The sequence below is a fragment of the Polyodon spathula genome, chromosome 16, assembly GCF_017654505.1.
Source record: "Polyodon spathula isolate WHYD16114869_AA chromosome 16, ASM1765450v1, whole genome shotgun sequence".
Lineage (NCBI taxonomy): Eukaryota > Metazoa > Chordata > Actinopteri > Acipenseriformes > Polyodontidae > Polyodon > Polyodon spathula.
In genome coordinates this window covers 3,607,481-3,633,366 of record NC_054549.1, presented here as the reverse complement: position 1 = coordinate 3,633,366, position 25,886 = coordinate 3,607,481, and the positions used below count along the sequence as shown (strand labels likewise).

The following is a 25,886-nucleotide window of genomic DNA, read 5'->3' as shown; positions in this document are numbered from 1 at the left end:
TTTGTTGGATTCATTCACTGACCTACAATTGAATACATAGATAAAGGTTATCTGGCTGACTTACAGTTGTTGTATAACCCCGATGAGCGACACTATGCTCACTGAGGGCTCAAACGCACAGCTTTATTGCTGCACACGGTTAATCAGCCTTATGAAGGCAACAAAATTGTACCCATGGTGACAAAGTATCATTTTGAACAAAAATAGTACTTGTGAGGGAGCTGAGATTGCGATTGTCTTCGCATTTCTGTAAATGTCAAATGCGGAATGAGTATAGAAGAGTCTGATTAAACAAGAGTGGATTGTCTTGCCACATATGTAGTGTGTTTTTTCATCAGGCTTTTCAGGGACGAAGGAAGGTGGAACAGCCAGCGACCTGGTGTTTTTTTTTTTTTTAGCTTGAGCACAGGGATTTACTTACCATTTTACTGGAAAAATAGGAACAGCCTGGAGAATATTTCTGCTTGACTGAAAAATTGCTTTGAATAATCATTTTGAAAATAGAATTGGTTTGAGCCATGCAGTAGTATTAAACAGAAATCAAATTAAACTAGACCCTATTAAAGGCTTACTTTTCAGAATATTGAATCTCCTACCTGTTTAATATCCTATTGCTGCTTCTGATCACCATTTATCAGGATTAGTCTTTTTTCAACCATGTTTCTGAAAAGAGAAAATAATTTCTAATGCAAGGTTGTTTGACCCCTCTGCAACTGTGGCAACAGTGAGTAAGTAAATCTCTAACTAAAATTATTAATAATGATGTCCTCAACTGGTCAAGCATCTCTTATGACATTTATAAACCACTAAAGCTTAAAGTACATGTTTCATTACACCAATGCTGCGGAAATTATAAGCTTAATAGGTACAGTAGTGGATTATTACCCGTCTGCGTGGAGCAGCAGTTGAAAGCAATCAGCTGTTCCAGCAGGCAGGTGGGCGTGTCTCAACAGAGCGTCAATATAAAAGCAGGGCGATCGCTATGATAGGGGCTGCTGCAAGGCCTGCCATTTTCACGGCACCTTTTGAGTTATAGTTTGGGGTACTGTGTTTTATTTTGCATTTTTGTACAGCTTGCTGTATTAGTCCTCTGTGCGTTACCATCGCTGGTAACATCACATGACCACCTTTATTTACTTTCGTTTGTGTTTGTTTTTAATAAAACCTGCGCGCCTGTGCAGGCGTTTCAACTCCACATCCATGCATGTGTCTCTCTGCGTGCTTAAACAGCGGCTACCCACACACGTGACTCGAGCAAGACCCTGTCACATACATGTACAAATATATTATAAGAGTCTGCTGTGTTGAAGTGGTTCAAACTGAAAACCAGGACCCATTCACATACAGTGAGAACAGAGCATACCATTTTAAGCCACAACTCACACTGCTTAAGTTTCTTAAATAATGCTATTTTTCCATCTGTGCTGCGATGTCAAACTGAACTCCAAGTCTATCTGCAGTTCACAATTCAGTCTTTTTCTGGATGTTCCCACACAGTGTCAGAGATCACCCAAGTTTTTTAATATTTCTTCCAGTGTTTCCCCTGATAATAAAAGGTACTGGCATCTCAATTCTGCCAAAAAAAACATTCTGCAATTTAAGGTTTACATCTGCCTCTAGCCTCCTTTAAATTGGACACTTATAAGACAACTTTCTCCATAATAAATAAGAGGGCACTCAAGTGTAGCACCCCTATGTCCCCCTACGTCCATATAAAATCCATAAAAATGAGCCCCTCTGGCAATGTGGCCCTGCAAGTGTTCCAGGAAAGAACTTTGGGATGTACTTGTCTGTTTTGTTCATTGACATTTCCTTTCAAATAGCTTTGTGACACAAGAAAGAGCCTAATTGCCCCCTCGCCTATCTTTCCCCAGACCTCCGGTGTTCAGATTTAATGGGCATTTTGTATTCCTGGGCATTCTTGCAGACAGGCTTTGTAATCACTTTGCTCTGGGATGTATAAAAATAGTCTTGCCCTTTCTGTTAGCTCTGCTGAAGTGTCATCACCCAGCCGGGGCGATGCAGAAACACGGCTCTGTGTTTCAGGTGCAAACGAGAGCATAGGCTGTACAGATCTCTCAAGAATGGTAATTAAACTGTGAGAGAAGCAGCTCCTTATCTGTCTTAAAGGAAGATTTGCATTCACTATCAGATTCATTGCTTGCTTTGGTTCAGAGTGCTTCGAGAGCCTGTGGCTCTAACAGCATTAGCTGCAAGCCAAGCGTGAGATTGGTGGTTCTGATGCATGAAAATCTTGGATCTTACTTTAGCAGCAGCTCTACCCTGGCAATAATACATCAAGGAACTAAAACTTTTTGACAAAGTCAAAGACTTGTAGTGGAAACATTTGTCGTTGAATTGTTGTTCCTTTTAGTATTTCTTGATTCGGCACTGATATTGAATAGTTATGAATGAACCTTTGTACTTGAATCCAGTCCTGCATGATGTTGCTTTTGATTATAATCACACTGCTATGACACTATGCTTTAATACTCCAGTGAAAACACAATGAAGTTCACTACTGGGGCGCTAGATCACAAACCCCTGTACCTAATGCTATCACACTCTCTTTCCTACAGAAACCTCAATTCCACACTACTCAACAGAGAGGCAGCAACGATCGCCATGGCTTTTATTTTGTAGCCCTCAATGAAGCAGTCATTGACTGAAATAGCTGCCCGGATGCCCTACTTGGAGCCTTACACCACTCATACACATCACATTACTAGCACTTGCATGTTTTCAATTGTACTGTATTTGAAGGCATTTGGGACCGTTTACATTTCTGTTTTGCTTCTTTATTTGGAATAATAGTGTTCTCAAGGCACATATTATATTAATATTATTAATAACCCACACATGCATGATTCCAGTTGTATTTGAAGCATATGCACATTGTTTAGTAATGCTCTCAATGCAGTGATCATTATCTGTATTACCTGTCGGACATTCAATTAGGAATTTGGTTGCTGATTGCACCTTTGCTATTTGGTTTCCATTTTTTGTATTGGAGTGCGGTTCAAATGGAATTGAATGGAATTAGCACTGTGAAATACAGCAGTCAGCTTGTAAGCTATTTGTTTTTTACTTCGTTGCAAGATTTGAACTAGCTCCCTAGTGTGAAGACAGCAGGGAGTGATTGCACATTAATTAGTTGAGAAAAGGGCTGTTGAAAACATTATTAATGACATATTGGGTCTTAAACCACAGACAGTCAGAATACATTAGTGAATCCGTTTTGACAAAGGAGCTCCTTCGTAGAAGACTGCTGTCCGTGGTGCTGAATTTTCTTTCAGTGTTGTGTTTCCCAGTCTTTTTTTTTTTAAGGGCTACTTTTGTTTAACTGTTAACTAGCCAATGAACCCTCTTTTCATCTCTCAAATCTGACTCAGAGCTAACCAGGACAAATAAGCCCATCATTCAAATTAATTGTGGTATGAAGGTCAGAAATGATTCAGGTCAGGACTGTGGTGCACTCTTGCAGAGCTGTGTCTGGTTGTAGCCAATGCTGTTTTACGTCACCTTTTAAAGGTTTAAAAGAGTACAAATGTCTTTAAACAAAGTGTACTGTGTTTCAATGGGATCATCAGTCTTGAGTTGATAAGCCAGCCCTAAAGAGCTAGACCTGGTGCTGATCTTTGCTATCATTATTTTTGTATTAATAGTTTATGACTAGTTGACCATATATTAACTTACCATCAAAGTAATTGTAAAATAGTTTCAAAATGCTTCACTGTTTGGCACTTCCATTAGCTAGTTGGGTCTCAAATGTGTAGTTTTGAAATAAACACATGTTCTAGCAACATGTCCTATTAGATTCGGTTAAAGAAAGTTTCTATTTTTTTCTCTCTTTTGCACGTTCTATGTCATTTAACGTCAGCCGTGTCTTCCAGGTAAAAACCAGCTACTGGCTTAAAGCATGTCAGTCAACAGGCTGGTTAATGACAGGAAAGAAGGGTTAGGAGGGTGGGGACAGTTTCACCATCCAGGTGAAAGGACACTGTCTGAAAGTCTGGTTCGCAAATAGATCTTTCTTAGTGTAGAACCATAGACGATGTTTTAACCTAAAAATGCATTTTTATTGTAACATGCTTCTTTCAAAACTGCACGTTTCAAACCCACATAATGAATGGAAGAGCACAACTGGAAAGATTAATGATGACACAACCCCCTTGCCTCGTCTCGTCTTGTCAGCGTTACTGATTATGATGCCAGAGAAAACGTAAAAGATGTTGGGTATTCATGCAGAAAATGGATGCTATTAAATAGACTTTAGAGGATACCAAAATTATTTACTTTCCAAAGGAAAATTACTAATCGAGCGCAATTTAAAAAGTAGTTCAGTCAAACTTTTCCTAACTCGTTCTTTCTGTGGTTGAAAGCTATTAATGCAAGCCTCATCGCAGACGTGCCCCTATCTTAGCAAACCCACACCGTTCTTCCCAAGTCAGACTCTGCAGGATTAATGTACCAGTCAGACCTACGCAGGCTCAGCAACGGAGCTCCATCTGTTAGATTAAAGGCTTCGTTCATTGAAACAGCATTTAAAAGTCATTAATAAAAAAAGAGTAATGGGTTCTCATGGTGGATTCACAAAAGGCTGGAGGCATTCAGTGTTTATTTTTGTTTTTCACAGGGCAGCTTATTTTCATATCTGATAAAAGGACATTTTGGGTCTGAATACCATAATACCATGCATCAACACCACTATCATCCCTAGTATTTGACCCCCGTTTTTTCCACAAATTAGAATGCCCGATTTGTGTGTTCCCTCACCACAGGAATTACCCTCAGGAGAACTGAAGTAAGGGTCCTCCAATCTAAGCCTCTTTACACCCAGAAGCTCGACAGTGAATGCCAGCAAGCTGTTAGCCCCCTGGAGGACAAAGGCCAGCACTGCAGTTTTGCTTGAGCTCACTGGTGTCTGGCCAGCAGGGGCCACTGTCGTGCTGTGCAGAGACAACAAGTCCCACAGGAGTACACTAGCCAATGTGATGCTCCCTGTGGAATCCACTGCAACTTTTCACAGCCACGACACAAACATGTGCTCCCCTGACTGCATGGCCTTGTACACCTGGTTAGCCATTTGAAGACCCTTCTAGGTGGAGGCTGTTTAAATAACGTACCTGTAATTGTTCTTTTCACTGTTAACATCCTGACTACATTTTACACATAGAACTTTAAACTCTGTTTCAAGGCTCTTTTCAAAGTGGCAGCTTCAAAATGTGTCTACTAATGCTTGTGTGTTGAATTTGTGCCTTTAAAAAGAATCAGTCCATTATCATGTGACCAGACATTTTCCTTTTTAATCTGATTTAGGGACTTATTTGATTCCATGTCACTTTTAGAGAGAAAGGATCGTCCCCTGTTGAGTGATGAAACTCGTGAAAGACTGTATAGCTAGACGTTATCTATAACTGTTTCATCTTAGCTTGGTTTATTTAGATTTTTTACCCAGGTTAATTGTTACACTCTGGAGTAGCAGATGTACTAATCTGCATCTAGAGAACCTGTTATCCGATTGAGGTTAAACTTGGTAGGGACATTCTTTAGCAGAGTGTATTGCGAGTGTAATTATCCAGGGATAAATGGTTAAACTGAGCTTTAGATTTTAACGTGCATAGCTAATCAACAAGTAGTAAGAAAAACTCTTGGATTTCCCTTTTTGTCTTGGTTTTGGAACCAGTGCCTCATTCTTCTGAACACCTTAAAAAAGAGGCAGCATCTTATAAAGCGTCAATGCAATAGTGAGTAGAAGAAAACCAATGAATACACATCAAATGTTGGCTTTTGCTCATGATGAACTACAATGACGCAGAGGTTATCTGGATGTTGCAAAACAGCACCCCCGTGTGGCTGAATATAGAAATGGCAATCAATTTTTTCCTTCATTCGGGTGCTGCTGTATTTTGCATATAAAATAGACTTGGTGTAATTTTCACAAAAGCTTTTTTGCATTTAGAGTGTATTCTTCTACAGTCTTTGAATTCTTTGTAGTTTATTGATAACTCAAACATCAGTAAACAAGTCTAATACATTATGTTTATCTACATTTGAAGCGGTTTGATTAGTAATCCAATGGCAGTCTCAGTGCTAAATGACATAAAACCTTTTCATATATATATTTTTATGATAATGTCTCCTTTAATTTTTGAGATATTTACAATCATTGCAAATGGTTGTTATGGCAATTACTCAAATATTGCCTTTGTTTCTATTATTTGATAAGTCTGTGTTAAGGCTCTTCTGTTCCAGTTGTCTGCTGCTGACATACGGTATGTAATGTACATTAGTGTCTTTATATTCATAAGCGCCAGCGCCATCTAGTGCACAGCAATGTATTGCCAGATAAACAACATGAAACATGAGTCAAAGTGGCAGCTCACTAGATGATGCTCGCTGTAGCCTAAGCTAAATGGATCTGCGTCAGGCAACTAAAATTGAAGAGCAATTCAGAGCACACTTCAGAGACTTATAAAAAAAGTTATTGCATTGCTGAAGGCTAGACACATTTAAATCATGTCTAAAACTGTGAACAAAAAGCATTCATGCATCAGTGCCCACGCAGTTCACGCTCTGAAAGCATTCATTCAGCAAAGGTGTTCGGTTCACCTTAAAGTCTGTGTTGAGAATAAAGCAGGCACTTTTCTCAATGCCCTTCCGGGTCAAATGACCAAAGTGCTTCTTAATTAAAACAAACCGACCTGCTACTTAAAGCACTCCCTGTGGCATGGAGCAGTTTCCTGTCATTCACAACTATTCTTTTGTGGTAGGGGAGTGTTTCCAGAACGTGACCGCCGTGCCCTTTCAGCCTTCTCTCACTCACCACAGAAAAACACAGATAAAGAATCTTTTTAAAGTGTCGCTGGCTCTTTTTATTTTGCTTACTTAGTGCTCATAAAAGGTGAGGTGCTGGCTAGGCTGAGAAATGTTCCTCACAGCTCTGCAAGTGAGAGCACGCCCCTCAGTCCTGACCTGAACAGTGTTTACCTATGTTTCACAATGCTTTTACTAGGTAAGCTTTTCAAAGTGACAAGGCAGCGTTTATATAGATTAGTTAGCCAGCATAAAGATTTGTAATGTTGTTGAAGCCATTTCAGGCCACCCTAAATAAGCAGAACTCCTATGCATTTTTAAAGCTGAAGTGCAGTTTTTATTGAAGTATCTTAGCACTCCCAAACAGTGTTTAGCTGTGTTTGGATTCCCAAAGCCTCTCACAAGGCATCCCGATCAATTCCTATTGAATGATGAGGCTGAGAAATACATTCATCCAAATGGTCAATCCCTCTCTCTGTTGGGGGGGTGGGGGGTGGGGGGGGGTGGGGGGGTATATTAGGGTTTTTTTTTTTAGGGCTTCTGTTTTTTCGGGTTTTATTAATTTTTCTTATTATTTTTACTTATTTTTAGATTTTTTCAAGTCATGTGTAAACCGTTTTTTGGGGAATTTTTCACTTTCTATATACTGTATGAAATTATTGTTTTCAGTTACTTTAGTTTTTTTCTGTCACAATATAGTATATAGTATATAGTAACTCAACAGTACTCTCACACTCCCATTGTACCTTTGTTTCTTTGCTGCCCTTTTGGTCTCAGGCATATTGCTGGTCCAGTGGTTAAAGCAAAGGGCTTGTTACCTGGAGGTTCAAATCCTGGCTCAGCCAATGCCTCACTGTGCGGCCCTGACCACGTCACTTCCTTGAGAGTCACATAAGTCCCATCATATGGAAGATAGTTCTGTTAGAGGTAGTCTCACTTTAGTTGCTTTAAGTTTTGCTCCTGCACTTTTTTATAATTTGTGTCTTTGTGCCCAATTATTTTATCCCTGATTTTCTTCCTAATTTGGAATGTCCAAAAAATGTTTCCCCTCACCACAGCAATTCCCCACACAGCTCAGGAGAACCAAAGGTTCAGTGGGCGTCTTCCAAGCCCACAACGTGCCCACGAACTCAAGAACAGATTTTCAGCAAGCTACCGGCCTCTGGAAGACAAAGGCCAGTCCCCAGGTGTCCTTTCTGCGCTCTTGGGCGCCGGCCAGGAGGGTTTGCTGTAGCACGATTAAGAGAAGCTGGCCCTGCTGGTTTTGCCTCACTAATTCACGGGAGAGCCAGAGCCGATGTGACGCTCCCTTCGGAATCCTCAAAGAAGACCGGCCACTTCGCACAGCCAGGAACCTGCTCTGTATGACTCACCCTGCACCCCACCTGCTCTTTTTGTTTACTCCTTGACTACTTTTAAAAAACTTTTTTTTACTAAAAATATATTTACTAAACATAACTTTTTACTTTATATATATATATTAGCTCATATATATAAGTTTCTAATTGTTGGAGTGGGGTTATTATTATTTATTTGTTTATTTATTACTGATTTGGGGATAAAGTTCCATTCTGAATTATGATTGTTACATTCAACTTTTTAATTGAGCGAGTTCATTTTGGTTGGAAAACTGATCTGTGCTAGAATAGATCTTGAATAGGTAACCCCTGCTGTAGAGCAAGCCTCTCCTCTATTAGTCTGCAGGTATGGGAACCCCCATAGTGCTCTCTCTTCTCACAGTTCTAGGGAATAAACAGCACACAGCACTATTCAGTGCAGTTCTAATTGGAAAGCAATCCTTCTGTCCAGCAAAGACACAATAACAGGGATAGCCCCTGGCAGTCCTAGCTGTTGAAACTTGTGTCAGAGCTATGCTGGCTCCATCTGAGATTGCTCATTTCAAAAGCATGCCCAACAATAATCCACTCTTCTTCATAAAAACTTGTTCGTGCAGCGCAGCTGTACAGATCAGCGCTGGCGTCGATGGTATAAATGAGTGTGGTCCTGGGAACAAACCCCTGCTTGATCCTGCACAGAGCTGCACAGTCCTGGACTGTGAGAGGGTGGGGGTGAGGGTGGATGCTAGACAGAACGGCCACAACAAGACCGCTTTTCTTCTCGCTCCATCAGTGCAATTTTCTGCAACATTTTTTCCAATAAATCGGAATGAATGAGCTCAGTGTCCACAACTCTGTATGTGGCATTTAATGGAGTGTTTGTGAAAACCACAAGGTGTGGATTTTAACAGCAGCCCCAGCGCAATCATTGTCTCCCTTGCAGAGCTGGTTGTGGTTTTAACCTGGGGGTCGTATGTCTTTACTATGCTACACAAGCACCAGCAAGCACTTCAGGCTTCAGGTGACATTAACAAAACTGTGAACTGTGAACTCAAAAACAAAATCTGTAAACATTTCTTTGTAATACAAACTTTTAAATTTGTATATCTTTCCACAACAAGTGTTGAGCGATCTAGCATTGAATAACATTTTTTTTTTGTATTCATCACTGCTGGATTTGAATGACCAGTGCTGGGTCAATAGGGGTGCTATCCCACCGCTGCCCAGGGCTGATTGACAATTAATAATTCGGTCAATCACCACCAGGTCCCATTCCACACATTACCACTCAAACAATCAAATCAATTAATTTAAGAATTACTAAATCACTCAAACAATCAAAACCACGTGGTTGTGCAAATGGTGGCCATCTTGGTTCCAGGCTGACCCTTCACCAAGATGGCCACCGGCCACCAAACTCACTCAAACACACAAACACACACATGCATCCCCATGTGCACTGTCACAATATAGACTTTCAGTGATGATCTGCCCTGTGCTATGCATGTGCACTAATATTTACAAATGTGACTGTTCAGTGTCCACAGCTGTGCTAGGTGTACAGAGTAGCATGCCTTGGGTATGCAGGAATAGGGAATAGAGAGAAGGTGCAGTTTAATTTTAGAATTGAAGGTGTTTCCGTACTGACTTCTATTGGACCTGTAGGCTGGGAACCTGGAATGTATGTTTCTAAGTGTTTGTGGCTACAGAATCAAGTTGAGAGTGTATTTCTCGCTCACTCTTTGCAGCATCAGGCCTGCGAGAGAAGCAAGTTGTTCTGCCACACAACCAGTGCATGAGAAAGCATAGTCTCGACTTGATTAGAGGAAGCCATCGCACACTTAAAAACACATCATGAGTCATTAAATTGAAATAAAAAACAGACAAAGCTGGTACACCATGATAAACAAGAACACGAATTTATTAAAAGTTCAGGAAAAAACAACTTTGGTTTTAGAATTTGTTCGAGAAGTAATGATAAAGTTCACTTTTCTTATTTTTTTATATCAATTTTAATTGTTGATTGCCTTTCTGAATATCACATCTATTGCAAAATCAATGTTTCTGTGCCATGGCTGTTCTTGTAATTATTTATTTAACGTGGCTCTGATGGAGAATCATCTTGACTATTTCTTGACTTTATGCTAAGTGTGTAATTGATTTGCTTATGTAGCATGTTCTGTGGTTTAAATGCTTAGAATGCTTTGTCACTGACACTCTTGAGAGCGAGATCTACACTGTCAACATTATTATGTGTAGGAGCTGCTAATAAGTTCCAATAGGCTATATGTTTGTTTTTAATTTGGTAATAAGGATGGGGTAGGCTGTTTTACTGTATGTTGCTTAGTTTGGTGAAGAAAGGATTATGAACACAGAGTGGTCTATAAACTGGTCTAAGCTGAGTATCTAAAAACAGTTTTCTTCATTTTCATGCTTTTTTGTCACCTCAAAGCGCTGTCCATATGGAACAGAAGACTACTGTTATAAAACACAAGCCCAATTAATACACCAGCCTAAATAATTGCAAAGACCAAGTTCTAGAAAACTCCAGAATAAAAAGCTGACAACTAAACAGTTTTAGACTCGTTAATTGATAAACAGCCTTTTGTAACCCTAGAAAGTGAAAACCCGCATCCCCATGTGTGAGTCTCTAATTTTGTTTGAGCAGTTTGTGAAATTGTAAGATCTTCATTAAAGGTTCTTGGATAACTGCTTAGTAAAATTCTTTGTTTACCCTTTCACAGCCTTCAAAGCTAGACAAAATGCTGTAGAAAGAATTGGTTCTAAACTTCACCTTTCAATGTGTAGTGTAAATTGCACAGTAAACGCTTCCAAACAGTAGCTCTCAGGAGATCCTTCTAAAAACCAACATCGCGAGCTCCAGCACTGTGATAACAGATAATACACTGTAACCTTCAAGCCCACAGGGCACTGCCTACTGATCCCCCTGCGCTTCACCCCACACGTCTGCCTGATGAGTGTTTAACACACCTGCCAAATGGAGAGTCACAGATTTTCTTCTAATTGTCAGGGGTATTGAAAAAGACAGTGAACGCCCCAAGCCCTGTCTAACTTCACGCTCAGTTAGTGCTGCCCAAATGCTGCCAATGAGGGGTGGAGGACCCCTGCTGTGCCAGCATCATGTCTTCAGCAGAGCTGAGCCCAGCCAGATGAAATCACTGCACACTGACAGCAGGAGGAGAGCACTTACAGGTTGCATAAGGGACAGCAATTATAGTCTTGTGACTAGAATTTTCAATAGCCCCCAATGTTGAAAGCCATTAGTTGCTGTAGTAAGACTGGTGAATATTAATCTAAACAAAAACAGCGTGAGAGAAGTATACAAAACACACGTACTGGGACATTAAACAGATGAGATGCGAAATGCAGACTGAACTTGGGGAATAGATTAGTCTCACAAAAAGAGGTTAGGATTACAGCAGAAGTTTATTTGCCTGTTTTGATCATTCAAATTGGCCCTGATTTTATTCTCGTCAAGAGATGTTAAGATTGCCTTCAGAATAATCTGTGAAACGTGTTTCTTTCTCCAGCTTTTTGATAACCCAGGGTGTCTGAATAGAAAAAGTATTGCTAACGCTTTAAAACAGTGGCTGCAAATTCATAATTAATTCTGAGTGAATACCATAGAAATGCACTGCCTCTGAGCTATGAAGTAATTCATTTTGAATTGAGCCCTGTTAATTCATTACCCTTATTTATTCCATGCTCTGTTATAACTAATGATGTCTCTGCTCAAGTGCAATTCATTTCTATAGGGTTCCTGCTGCTTTAACAAGACCTTCGTGTGAATGACACATTGGCTGTTTGTGGGAATATTGCTGTTAACAGAGTACTATTAAATCCTGGAGAGGTCTTGCTTTACTGTACACTTGATATACTTGAATTAGAACACTAGTTCCCACTACACCTCTTTCAGTCACTGCTCACTGTGCTAATTACCTTTTCTTTCTTATTTTGGGTGCCACAAATGAAAAGTGATAGGGAAACTAATCTGACTTGAATGACGTTTAATTAGTTACATTTTGCGTGTGCCGCAGGCCTCAGTTTATAGACTTCAGCAGCAGATTCAGGGTGACTGGAAGACACACACACACACACACACACACACACACACACACACAAAACAGGATCGACAAAGTGCTGCTTCAGATTTGGCAAGCATGTCAGAATGAGGGGATGCAAATGTAGTTACGGCACTCGAAAATGCACCACGATTTCCACACACTGGCCCAACTTGCAAGATAAATGTTACTTGTAGTGATTAACATTTGTTTTGTTGTGATCCTATTTGTCAGATGCATACATAATCCTCAGCAATGATATTACTTTATGAAAAGGCGTCCTTTTCCACTTTGTGCAGAAACTACAATGGCAGAGATACAAACAAAACTTCTGTGCTGTTTCTGCCAGAAATACACACAGGAATTATTTATAAATTGTATAGTTAATTCAGTTGAACAAATAATCCTTCACAGCCTTTTATTTTGGAATATTACAGTTTTTCATAGAATTGTATGCTGTAAAAACATTGCAAGATTCAGCTGGGAATTGTGCAACATGTCATTGGAACAGGGAAGTGAAAATACTGTTTGTACTTTAGCTTAGTATATCAATTTATATACATTTATTTGATTGATGAAGTTTGACCTGTTGCCAGGGCTGCTGTATTTTTAAATGAGAAACACTTTAGTTTTATTATAGGAATAAATAAAACATTTAGAAGTGCAGATGTCTATATTTTCTTTATTTTTCTCTGCTATGTTTACTTTGAGGTCACCAAAAAAATGTGTTTGAGAACCACTGCCCTAGCATTTAAACAGCTACTGGCGACAAAGTATTGTACATGGCTATTTATTTTTCACACCTTCAGAAACATGATGCTTTTTTAGCAGTGTGTACAATATATTATTAGAACAGAAAGAGAAAGTGGCACTTTTGTTTTTTTTTTTCAGTTCTCACATTATGTATGAAATGCTTGAGACAGTGTGTGTGTTACCAAGGCAAGGATACGAACAGTAGAAGGCAGTGTAGTGCACACCACTCTGTCTAGACTCGCTCTGCTGGCTCAGAGAGAGAGAGAGAGAGAGAGAGAAAGAGATTCTGAGAAGCTCACTCACTCACTAGTAGTAACCCCTTCATTCAGTGTTGACAAACTTAGCAGAGTACTCGCTCCCTGGTTTTGGTTTCCTGGCAATTGCACACTCCTAGGATGCCTCAGAGAAAAAGGAGTTTCACTTTTGGAGCGTATGGCGGGTAGGTTTCCCACATGGAAACTATTTTATTCATTTTTTTCTTCTGTTGAAACAGATGCATGATGAATTCAATCACAATACTGGAAAGATCCTGTGTTTCAATTGGTCTATAGAGTGTACATAAAGGGTGAACTACTTATTAATTGAGTGTGGTAGTGTTTATGGAACTCTAGTCATTTTTTGGAATTTGAATTGCATAATAGAACTGTGTCCAAACATCTCAGCTCAGCTGTGTCTTCAGTTAACAATAAAGTAGTTTGAGTCAAATGGGCAATGTTCCATTATCTGCGATTTGTGGATAGCAAACGACCAATAATCCTGTAGGATTTAGTAGGATGCATTAATTGTGCATTTCCAAAGTATAGTTCTAATTGTGTCTAATTGTATCTGGTCACATTAACTCATGCTGTTTTGAACAGCGGAGCTGTTTGTATAGATTCGTCAAGGTGTTACTGTGCAAATCCTGCTTTAAATCAGTTTTAATTACTGTGCTACAATGCTTGGAGCAGTTCTAAAGAGTTGCCCCATAAGAAAACAAACACAAACTGAGATTATGTGTGAATAGCAGTAATGCATGAGAAGGAGGGCAGTTGTACTGACACAGCTTACAACTTCGAGGCTGTGATTATAATGTAGAACAGCCAATATATTATAATACATTCTGATGATGTTAGTGAGATCTGGTACTGTGTGATGTTGCAAAAGACTGGAATCAATGCCCAGTCCAGGATTTTAAACGTGCTAATTGGTATTTCTCTTGCTTTACTTTTTATTTTCTTCTAGAGGGTATGTTGCTCCAGCTCAGAAGGTTGGTTCTGTTTACATCACTATTAACCTGTACTGGGGAGGTGGGGGGGGGGTTCCAAGGGAAATGGGATTTACAATTCCAATTTGAAATACAAAAGGCTTTGGATACATGGGCAAAGCCTAATTAGCCTAATAGAGTAGTCTCAAAATATTGTAAGATGTATTTGAGCTGTCTGTATTAAGCCGTGTTTGCTTCAGCAGACAGTCTGTCACACATCTACCCTGGTCTCCTATTCCAAGGTGGAGTGATGCATCATCAGTCATCTCAAATGCAACGCAACCTTCATTAATTAAAGCTCTTTCAATTTACTGTGTGCCAAACGGATCCATTCATGAGCCCATTTGAACAAAACATGTGTTAAATAATTGAACATGCTTCTTATTGCACGCATTGTTGAACTGAAGCTGTAACTGCACTGTGCTTTTTTTTGGTTTGAAATGTTTTCTGTAATAAAATTGCTGAAAAGTTTGACAAACGCCCAGAACATCGTGGCTAGGTGTAGTGGCTGCCCTGTGTCGGAGGCGAGGACGGGGTGTGTAGAAAGGGGCAGACGTGGGCACAGCGATGTCAAGGATGTGTAAACGTGTGGAAACCTGCTTTTACTCTTCTTTTGTTATAGTCTCCTCATTAATTCATCGAAACTGCAGGACATCAAAATACTGTTTAAGATCATTTTTATACGGCCCACAAAAAAAACCTGTGTATGGGATTCTCTATTCATGTCTATGAAAATAGATTAGGGAGGATCCTATTCTATTGATAACGCTGTTTATATATGTGTGTGTGTGTGTGTCCTGTATTGTTATCTGAGTTTGAAAATATTTTGTTTTAGCTTAAATCCTGTGCAGGTTTTATTACAAGCTTGACTAGCCACAGTATAGGTAACAACCAGGAATGGATCAAACTGCTATGCAATGGGAGTCTTATTTCCATCCCTGGTCTCCCTCTCTGTCACCAGTCCTGTGCAAATGTAAGGTTTTTAATGAGCCTCTGCGTAGCTGTTTTGACATTCTAAATTCTGTTTTATATACCGAGTGTAGTACTCACAAATCAGCCTCTCACCTCACCTGCTCCCAGCTTGCAGCAGACTCATCCAAAAAGCTGAGCCCGAGGTTTATCCAGTTAACCAGCCTGCTGGTTTAATTGTTATCCTTTTGGTTTACTTGACAGCTGGATTTCGAGGCAGCACTGTGGGATCATTGACATATTTATTAAGCAATGTTTATTGAATCTGAGTAAAGTTAGAGGGCTTTGTGGTCTAGTAGCAGTGTCAAAGCATATTTACCTTTTATATTCTTACAGTTTTACCTGAGAACTGAGTATTTGAAATATGTAAAATGGGACTTAAGCAACATGCTTTTTCTTAAGAGCTCACCAAGAAATGTCAGGATTTAACAGCAACACAAAGACATTGTTAAGACTTCTTGTTGAAAATGCTTGCCTACTTGTACACAGTATCGTACGACTGACTGTTTGCAAAATGCAAGAATCCCAGCAGTCCTAGGGTTCAGCGTCACAGTTGCAGCGGTAGCCTGCTGTTCAGTGTGTGCCCATGTTGGGCTGCTGTTTCACGAGTGCCAGGAACAGCGTTCTGTTTATTCTCCAGACAAGCCGCTCAATTGCTCTGTTTACAGCGACCGTGTGTTTCTTACCCTTGGCTGTATCGTGTGCTGCTGGTTTTAGTTCTTAAAACACTCAGTGCTTCTTTTTTTTGTTACTGTGTTTTTTATTTTATTTTTTTAAAACAATGGATACCCGAAATGATGACTCATCTTCAGGTACTTGAAAAGTTTTGAAAGCACTTGAGCCAGCTCGCAGGGACGTCAGCAGAACCCCTTGAATTATTTAAAACACTCTTATCTGATGGGTTATTTTCTGTATGTTCGACAAGCACACCATAATGCTTGGCTAGCGTAAGGGTGTAGCTAAGCCAGGCCAGTCAGGGGAGATAACCCAGGTTTTCAAAATGTAAGCAAAGCACCCAGTACCACTTTTACATCATGCTGTTGAAGTATAAACAATTGGTCCACTATGAGATGAAGCAGCATGCTGCCTTGGCTTGTTTGTACCTTTACTGCAAGTTTCACAGACCTTGCATCTTTTTTTCTAATTTGTTTATTTTTATATAGCACCGTTTATAGTGGACCACCATCACAAAGCACTTTTCAAGATACGAGACTAGGGAGTGTGAACCATGCATCAGCTGCAGAGTCACTTACAACAACATCTCACCTGAAAGACAGAGCACAAGGAGGTTAAGTGACTTGTTCAGGGTCACAAAATGAGTCAGTGGCTGAGCTGGGATTTGAACTAGGGACCTCCTGGTTACAAGCCTGTTTCTTTAATCACTGGACCACACAGCTTCCTAGCACTAGTTTTGGACTACATAATGGCATCTTAGGTACTAGTCCAAGGCTAATGCTACTCAGAGTATGAAACCAGACGGTACTGTTTCTGTGGCCTGCATGGTTTTTCATTTCTTTTCAGGTTTGCTAAATGAGATGTTGGCCCGTTCTCTAATAACAATACATAGTCCAAGTAGAGAGAGGCCTAGGTCGAAGTGCTAACCATTTCTACTTTCCCAGTGGCAGGACTCCCTGAGAAGAACAATGATGCGCTGGCAGCACAGTGATGCAATGAAATACGAGGGGAAGACTTGAGGAAAATTATTGTTTATATAATGGGATAACATGCACTTTCAAATTAAAACCAGGAAGAGCAAGCCAGTACTGTCCAAATCAAGGTTCCAGGCCACAAAAAATGGACCTGTCGAATTCAAACCTCATCCTGGACTCAAGCAACTCTGGGTCCTGCAATGCTCAGGTAACAAACATTGCAGCATAAGTAATCTACAAAGCATAACACTTCTGTAGTGGTTTTTAATCTAAAACTGGCATGAACACGGACACAACCACAGACCTGGCATCGATCATCCACACTGGAAAGGAGTGTGCAGATGAGTGCCTCGATACACAAGCTTCATATACTGTACATGTGGTTGAATATTCCTTTATTGTCTGGATACTGTACTATATCCCATAGATGAAATTACAGTGGAAATGGCCTTGTTCTTTAGTACCATTCTGTCAAATTCCCAGATGAAAGAGGAAACTCCCCATACTGTACCCATGCCTGCAACAGCAAAAAACATTAAATTCTTTGTGATTTCTCTTAATTGAAAGCATGTGAAACACTGCCTTCTGACAAGTATAGATGAGTGCATACAACGAACTTGGCAGACACTGTTGCAGAAATCCTTGAGGTGAAATGAAAACCAAATATCCCACCCAGTCGCACTGGGAGCAAATGGATATAGAGTATATCCCGCAAGCTTACATGGAGTTCTGTTATTCCATGAATTAGGACAGCCGAATAACCCACAAGCCCCCAGAGTGGTCGAATGGGTTGTTTATGGCCATCCACAGGAGTGAAATAAACACTGCACTTCGACACTCAGAGAATTTTTATTTTTTTTTATGTACAACGATTGAAAAAGAAATATGTTTAAAATTACATTTGGAGAATTACTTTCCTTAAGTCAAGCCCTGCATCTGCTTAGCGATGACATTTGGAACTCTTGAGTTTCGCCGTCGTTCTGTTGCTGCTTGGAATGCATGCATGGTAGAGAAGACAAAAATTAGACCCAGTAAAGTGTTGAAGTTCCTAACATTTTCTATGCTGTAGGAGAATTATATGTTCTTTTGAGGGACAAAAAAAAACATTCCAGGTTTTTTTGCTTGTTTGATAAAAATCAATAAGACTGTCTGAGCTTGTTACATCCTTAGAATTTTTCATTTTTTTTTATTGTGGAAAACTAGGATCCCTGGTGACGATAAATGTAAAAATGGATACTTTGAGAAATCCAATAGAGACAATCATTACATCTTTCACACCTGTTAAAAATGTTTCTTTTATGAATGTGAATACTATTGGGAATGAGAAGAGGTAGTTCTCCTAGTTCCTTTTTTATATGTATTTTTAATACAATTTGCTTTATAAGCATTTTCAGCTGTATTACCAAGCAGAGTCCTACAAATATGCAGACACAGATGAACAATACCTTCAAGCGATCGTCAGTGGCACTCAAGTGCAATGGTTCAATCCTATTCGACAATGGTGTGAACCAATGAGAAAATGGTACTGTACCTGAAACCTTTTTTTATTCCTTTAGTATTCTACTTATATTTTTGCAAAGTTATTTAAAATTCAGTTTTCTGTGTAATTCCCTGGTGCAGTTCAGAAACCAATTATGCCATTGTGCTCACCCACACATTCACTAACTGTTGGGTTATGTGATTCAGATATAATTAAGGAATAATGATTAGCCAATAGTGCTACTAGATGAATGTGTATGCTGTGTAACAATAGTTATTCATAGAAGAAGAAAAGCTATTTTAAGATGTCTTTGTACTTATCATTGTCCTGCACAGTTTTCATGTTGTAATTTGCAATATACACTAAGATAAGTATCTTTGTCTGGGTACGTGGAGTTCCAGTTAGGTTTAGAACAATCATAGATTATTATTGTGATGTTCATCATCATCGTGTTTGTCATGGTTACTGACTGCACTGATCATAGACAGTCATCTAAAGCTAAAAGGATGCTACTGAGATGGTTTGTTCCTCTCTTCCTGTAGACAACAGATGTGTCCATAAAGATGTACTGGGGGAGCAGGTGTTAAGTGCCGTGTAATTAAACTGAGCATCGGTCAATTACTTTAATTCAGCCCCCCCCCCCCCCCCCCCCCCCCCCCCCCCCCCCCCCCCCCCCCCCCATTTTGGGAAATAACAATGGTATGGCTTTATTTTAACTCTTCCACGCACGAAATGTTGAAAATAGCCAACAATAAAACATTTGAAGTATTAATAAATATATTTTTCATTGACATTTTTTTCCCCATCTCCTATCCTCACATGAGGTCATCATGCATTTATCTGTTCCATATTTTCCTATATAAAGACTAGAAGAGATTGGTTTGTTTTTTATCTGTCCCTATGTGATGTCGCTATCCATGAAGGGGTTAAAAAGCCACCAAGCAAAAAACAGGCATCTACTAAAGATAGAGAAAGTCACAGTGTGTGGGAGTTATACGATTTAAGGTAAATAATTGGGATTATTTTCTTTCCAATAGCCGGTAATTTGAAATGTGATTATCGTTCAACCCTATGGAACAAACATATATTTTCAATATATGGTAGAAAAGTATGATCCTTATACTTTTCATGTATAGAAATTGGCCCCTTTCTTATATATTTAAAATATATGGGATATATTTGAAATATATTTTAGTCTGTAGTCCATATATTTATTTTATATGGATTACAGACTGCTGAAAATATATGGTGCACCATATATTTTCAACATATATAATAAATATTTGTTATGCAGAAACATGTTTAATTTCTGTGAGGTGGGTAGCTACAAAAGATCTGAGGACATTTTACCAGGAGTCCATTTAAAAAAAACACTGATGAAATCATGGAGGTTTTTCTGTAAGTAACAGGAAGTGACGGATGCTGTAGTAAGAATGCAACTTCAGGGAAGTTTGGCTTTGTGGTTTGTGGTTTGCTTGAACATTATGAAATCGGAAGCTTACATTTCTTTCAGAGAAAATCCCCACAGCTTTAAGATGCCAGATAGTCAATGCACTGATCACAGCCCTCAGATGTTCTTCAATATCCGTCTGTCTATCTGTCGATCTCTGTCTATCTGTGTTCAGCAAGTGTTACAAAGCTACGGGGTAGAAATGTTATAGTCAGAATTTAGAAAGGATATTGGCCACAGTCTAGTAACACACATTAAACAGCAACTCCAGAAGTTTTCTCAAAGAGAACTGATCTATTCCTTCTCTTGGGCAATCAGCCTAGAGCTATAATAAAGTCAAGAATCACTTTATTGGAACTATAAAAAATAAACTCACATGCTCACATGTTTTCTTCAAATCAGGTGGAACAATATTCCGATCACAAGCTCATAACTGGAGTCTGGTTGAAAGTATACAATATCCATTAGACTGTATTCCGAGGGAGGTTAATCAAATTCCCTTCTGTGGTTGTTTTTGTTATTCCGGGATCTTAAAGGATGGTTTCTGGCAGCGTTGTTTCCACGGTAGCAGCTGCAAAGGTCATTGTGTAAAGTGTAAGAGTGGATATGAATGCCTGGCACAGGGGGTGGGTTCTTACCCAAGTCAGTCTAGTAGTCGTCGTAGCAACAGGTGTCAACAGTTTGTTGATTTATCTACCATTTACTAGCTTCACTTTAAAGTGTCTGGAAATGCAACCCCATCCAATTTTCCTCTGTAGTCCTCCGGAGCACACTGACCAATGTCCCTTTAAGTCCCCAGTAAAAATTGATAACTCAACAGTGTTTGAACAAGCAAGCTCCCAATCGCATGAATTGTCCCTCACACCGTATGGCAACGCCTTTGCACTAGGGATCCGTTGCAGTTGATATATTTGTTTTCTATATTAATTTGAACGTTGTCTCTGGGTTTAAATGCTCACATCTCAAAACTATGTTTTGTGTTGGTTATGATAATTTTGCAGCATAAACTCTTTTTTTAAAGCAAGTGCAAAGGCAATTTCCCAGAGAGGAATAACGTAGAGAACAGTATTCAACTACCAATAATCTAACTGGGAATGAATGTACAGTAACTAAAATATTGCTTGCTAGTTTAAAACTCCAATTGTTTCATATGCCTTTTACCTTGCATTGCAATTGGCGAATACAAATTGTTAAGCATTTATATAAATGACAGCAAGTACATCACTGCTGCTCCATCAGCACTGCTACAAAGTATAAAACATATTATGAAATCTGGAAAACGGAAAGAGGAACAGCAAACTAAAGGGGGCTTTTGAAAAATGTTAAGTTAATGAGAGGTTGCATAGTGTTTAATGCATTGGTTTTCAAGGGACTAAGAAAGCCAGGTAACTAAAGGGATGGGAAGGTAGCTTACCTCCCCCTGCCCTCTCCTTCCCTCTCACAACACAGGCTTCAGTTGCAGCGTTAACTGAACTCAGTATGCAGGCTGGATTAAGATTCTGGCAGGTTTCCATGGAAACTAGGTTACCTTGAAGATAAGGAACAAAAAGAATGAAAGGATCATCAAATTCTTCTTTTAATAGATTTATTTTGTGTCATAAGAATTCATGAAAGAGAACCATCTCGAGGCTTCCACTCACAAGCTCAAACACACGTGACTTCACTCCGAGAAGCTGAAGCCTTTATTCTAGCAATATTTTAATCTTCAAACACAAGCGATTGGACTGCATCATTCCCTCCATGTCCAGGACTACTTGCATAGTCAGAATCATAGTCTCAATCAAGTTACGGGAGAAACAAACTCAAGTGAACGTGTTTCACAATCAACAGTTTTCTAAGAGTTTAATTGAATTGGCTCAATAAAAGGGACATCATGTGATCACAAATAAAAACCAAAAACAAAGAGCCCTAGTTATATGATATCATATGTTAATCTAGTAACTGTACAGAAAGAATATATATGAGATTTAAATTTAGACATTAGATAGTTGTTGTCTAGGATTTCCAGCCAAGTCTTTATTTGTTGGATATCCCTGCTCCGTTGAATCATGCACAGTAGTTATGCCTTTATGTAGGAAAAGCAAAGCACCATTTACCTGAGTCGGCTCCAAACAAAAACCTTCCTCTAACAGATGAGTGCTTTATTACAGGATTTTAGTCATGGCTCAAAACCACCTAATGAAATAACAGAAATGTTCTACAGCACTCAGAGGCTTGGATCCAGGGGGCCAGGCTAGTATTATTCATTTCTTTGCATGACAAGCTAAGGCTTATTTAAAAGGCTTTGCACCACTGAGTAGAGTTATTGAACTATGCTTTCTATTTCCATTTCACCTTTCCAAATCGTTTCTAGACAGGGGGATTGGAAGCAGTGCTTCATCTGTGAGGCTCTGTTTAAATGGCAAGGGAAGAGCTTGACAAAACATCAGGGAGGAAGGTTTAATGACTGGCACAATCACTCATTGACTTCATTAGCCTGCAGGGCTTCTAAAGCCGCTCATCGTGCTGTCCTAACAGATCAGGTGGGTGTTCTAGTTTAGATTTTAAAGCTGTTTCTTTTAACATTCGGAATGTTCAGTTCTATTTTCACTTCTCCCCCTGTCATTGCGGACCGGTAGTTTTTTCGTATGCGTGTGTTTTGAAAGGTTGGAAACGCAGTAATTGTTTACTGAGGTTTATATGTATGTTTTATATTCTGACTTTTTACATTTTTAAACATCGAATAATATTAAAAACTAGTGTGCAAAGTAGAATAAACGTGCTAAAGCAAATAAAATAAATGTCTATTGATTACAAAATAAAAACTAAAACAAGATGATTAAAAACGAAGACGAAACTTACACTACACATATGTACATATGCAAGTTGGTTGTTCACTCTATAAAGAACACTAGACAACTGACACTAGAATCATGAAATATTATCCCCTGACTGAGCAGGCTAATTATCTTGGTAATGATATTAAGTATAGCAAGTCAGTCTATGCTAGGTTTCAAATCTGGGGTGTAGCAACTAGTGCTTTCTTAACCCAGTGTGTTCTAAAAGGTCAAGGCTGTGCTTGTGAACAGTTGCTGGGTGGGGATTCAGCTCATTTCATGCTCAATTTGCAGGCCGTCTTCCTGTTCTCTGTTTACTCAATGAACTGAAGTCTTGCTAATTAACCCTAAATCTCATGCACAGCAACACTGGCCCTTTATCGAATGGGGAAGAGGGGGTTAGAGACAGCATAGTACTCAATTGAAGTCTGTGTACGAGATTTTGTGTGACAGGAAATTAAGTATAACTGAATGTTTTCTCTGCACTCAGTGGCACCAATGCTGAGCAGCCTTTCTTCAGCTCGAAAGCCCTGCTTTTGGTGTTCGCTGAAGTCACACCTCTTCTCCCATTCCTTGACCTCCTCAGATTCCATCTCCAACCAGACTTGGAACGCCAGTCTAACCTTTTGACTCTCGTCGTCTGCCCTCGGTTACATCCAGAACCAACTAGATTAAAATAATCTAGGCAAATGAGCTCAACACAACAGACCAGTTAACTAAGCCTAGTCTTAGGGGTTAGGGGTTGATTTGATCAATCTGTACTGTGATAACCCAGATCTGGATCGGTTTAGAGCATTTACAGATCAATCTCCTAACCCTGGATATCCCTACCACTAAAAACAAGCAGTTGATGCAAGCCAGATGGATTCCATAGTAAAATGTTCAAAGCAAAAATCCATCTCAGACTTATTCCCTCTCAATAAGATATTCATGGAACTAATAGAAAGCCTGGTTTCTCTGATGCAATATCTCTGAAAGAGAGGTACGCTGTGTAATAATCCTGTGTATGACAGCACTTCAGTGTTGGAGAAGAATTGTGTGTTTCTGTAGACATTGAGTAGGGAGCACAGGTAGGCTGATCTTGACAAAAATATGCGCACATTTTGGAGCAGGATGAACAGTGAGCTGCTGTGTCTTCCAGCACTCGTTTGTCATTTTTGTACGATACATGTCACCAGGTGTCATTTCATACTACGTTGTTTCTAACATGCAGGTGCAACGATCGGAATGACGTTTAGCAACGCAGATAGAGACAATAGCTGGTGACGTATCTCCCTTTTAAATCTTGTGGCTTACTGACAGAAAAGCAAAACTGAAAAACTCATGCTTTCGATATCCCCCTGTCAGTATTCCCCAACATGAAGGTAACGGTGGAATGTGTGTGTGTGTTTATGTGGTAATATGGTTTGCATTACAGTATTTGATAGCTTTATTTTCCTAATGTATCATGTGAGTGGATTTAAACAGCTGCACTATGGGAATGTTATGTTAATGGGGTAAGAGTATGCTTTTTAAGGGCGTGTTTTCAGTTACACCCAGTGATCCTATAACCTTTTAAAATGTCTTATAAGAAACTGACTGACTATTTTAATACATATACACAGGTTTAATCCAGTCATTTATTCAACTGGTTTATTTTTTTTAAAGAAGAACATTTCTTTGCAAAATGACACACCAGCACCTTAAAACTAATTAAAAACACTTTATTGTATTATTTCTAAATATACCACAACTGAGGGTTTGTATAGTTGTGTTAATAAAAGGCTACACTATTTAATTTGTGACTCTGTACTGTGGTTTTGGTAGGTTCTGGCGCTGAAATCCACAATCTTTCAGAATTATAAATATGTGATGTGATATTTGGAAAAGTAGAGAGACTTAAAAGGAATATTTTTGTAAACAGGTTTAGTGAGCAGATTGAGTGCTGGTGTTTAAACGCTATGCTGTAGAATGCCATCCCTCTCCACTATCATAAGAGGTTCTACTCCCATTGAGACCTCTGCGTGAAGTTATTGAAAAAAAAATCATTTGATAAATCTAAATATGCATATAAATCAGCGGAGCGGACTTGATCAGAAGCTCACCGAAACACAGAAATGCTAATATAAAATAAGACACATTTGCTATGAGACTACAATATAGTACCAGGGTGTTGCATTGATTACAATTGTGGTCATTAATAATAATTACAAAAACAATACTGTATCCAGTGTGTATGCATTTTACAAGTGTAACATATATGGCTAATTCAGAATGATCATCAGTGCATGTTTTTTTTCTGAAAGAAAATAATAATAATAATAATAATAATAATAATAATAATAATAATAATAATAATAATAATAATAATAATAATAATAAACCATTTAGGAACAACTTAAAGCATGAAGCATTGTGCTAATGACAAGTAATTAGCTCATTGTAAATTAAAAATATCAGAACATTGCTGACATTCACATTGCAGTCTTCTGTATGCTAGATTGAGCCGAAGTGAGTGATATTAAGTGTGGTAATAACAAAAGTGATATTATCAGGAGCTTGCCCTTATTGCCTCCTATTATAGTCTGTCTGAGGCAGTTAACAATAGGCATGGTATTAGTGCGTTCTGACTACACATTGAAATCTCCCTGTCATTCACTTTGGTTGGGATTATAAATCCTGCTATCCTGTCGGACAGCCACGGTACACTTTGTATAAACAGTATGTAAAGGAGTCTTAAAGAAAGAGAGTACAGTTTGAGGGAGTTGATACACGTGACACAGATAGCAACATGGGGTGAGGAAAAGACGCTTCAAAACTGAGACTGCAGAGAGCAATTGCTATGAATACATGTTGCTGTGTGCAGTGCAGTATATATTGTGGACAGAATGACACAAAGACATTGTTCTATTCTTTCGTAACTGTACGAGTCGTTGATCAGACACAAATTGTCTTCTTGCAGAAATCCAGACTATAAAGAGTATATATTTGGAGACAGATCTAATGATTTCACTTCTATTATTCTGCTATTGTAATCTCCCTGGTGGTCTTAATTTCACTGCAGTACATTTTGCCAATTTCATAACCTCAAACAGAGACTTTGTTTTTTTCTTTTTTTTTCCTTCATTATTTTCAAATATAAAATGTCTAGTTAAAAACATAAATATGATTTATTAGACATTCATAAGACCCACAATTAAAGATAAATCTTTGAAAGGAGACAAAAAGGAGAAAAACGTTTCTTTAGCAATACATCAACCAAGAACACATTAGCGCAAGTGCTTGAAGTCCCACTCTTTCAAAAACCAAGAA

At 39.0% G+C, this 25,886-nt stretch overlaps 1 protein-coding gene across 16 annotated transcripts in view; it reads left to right on the top strand.

Annotated features, from left to right (window-relative positions):
* LOC121328711 (rap1 GTPase-activating protein 1-like) overlaps positions 1-25,886 on the top strand; it is a 124,884-nt gene that overhangs the window by 9,160 nt on the left and 89,838 nt on the right. For 6 of the 16 annotated variants that reach the window (XM_041273704.1, XM_041273700.1, XM_041273695.1 and 3 more), the window contains exon 1: positions 13,329-13,427. The exons of 1 other annotated variant lie outside the window; for it this stretch is intronic. In XM_041273704.1, the coding sequence (XP_041129638.1) occupies positions 13,384-13,427 (44 nt within the window). In that variant the 5' untranslated portion in view covers positions 13,329-13,383. Of the gene's footprint in view, positions 1-13,327; positions 13,428-22,250; positions 22,302-25,886 lie in introns of those variants that run through there. 9 more of the 16 variants (XM_041273692.1, XM_041273690.1, XM_041273691.1 and 6 more) reach the window with 4 other exon arrangements.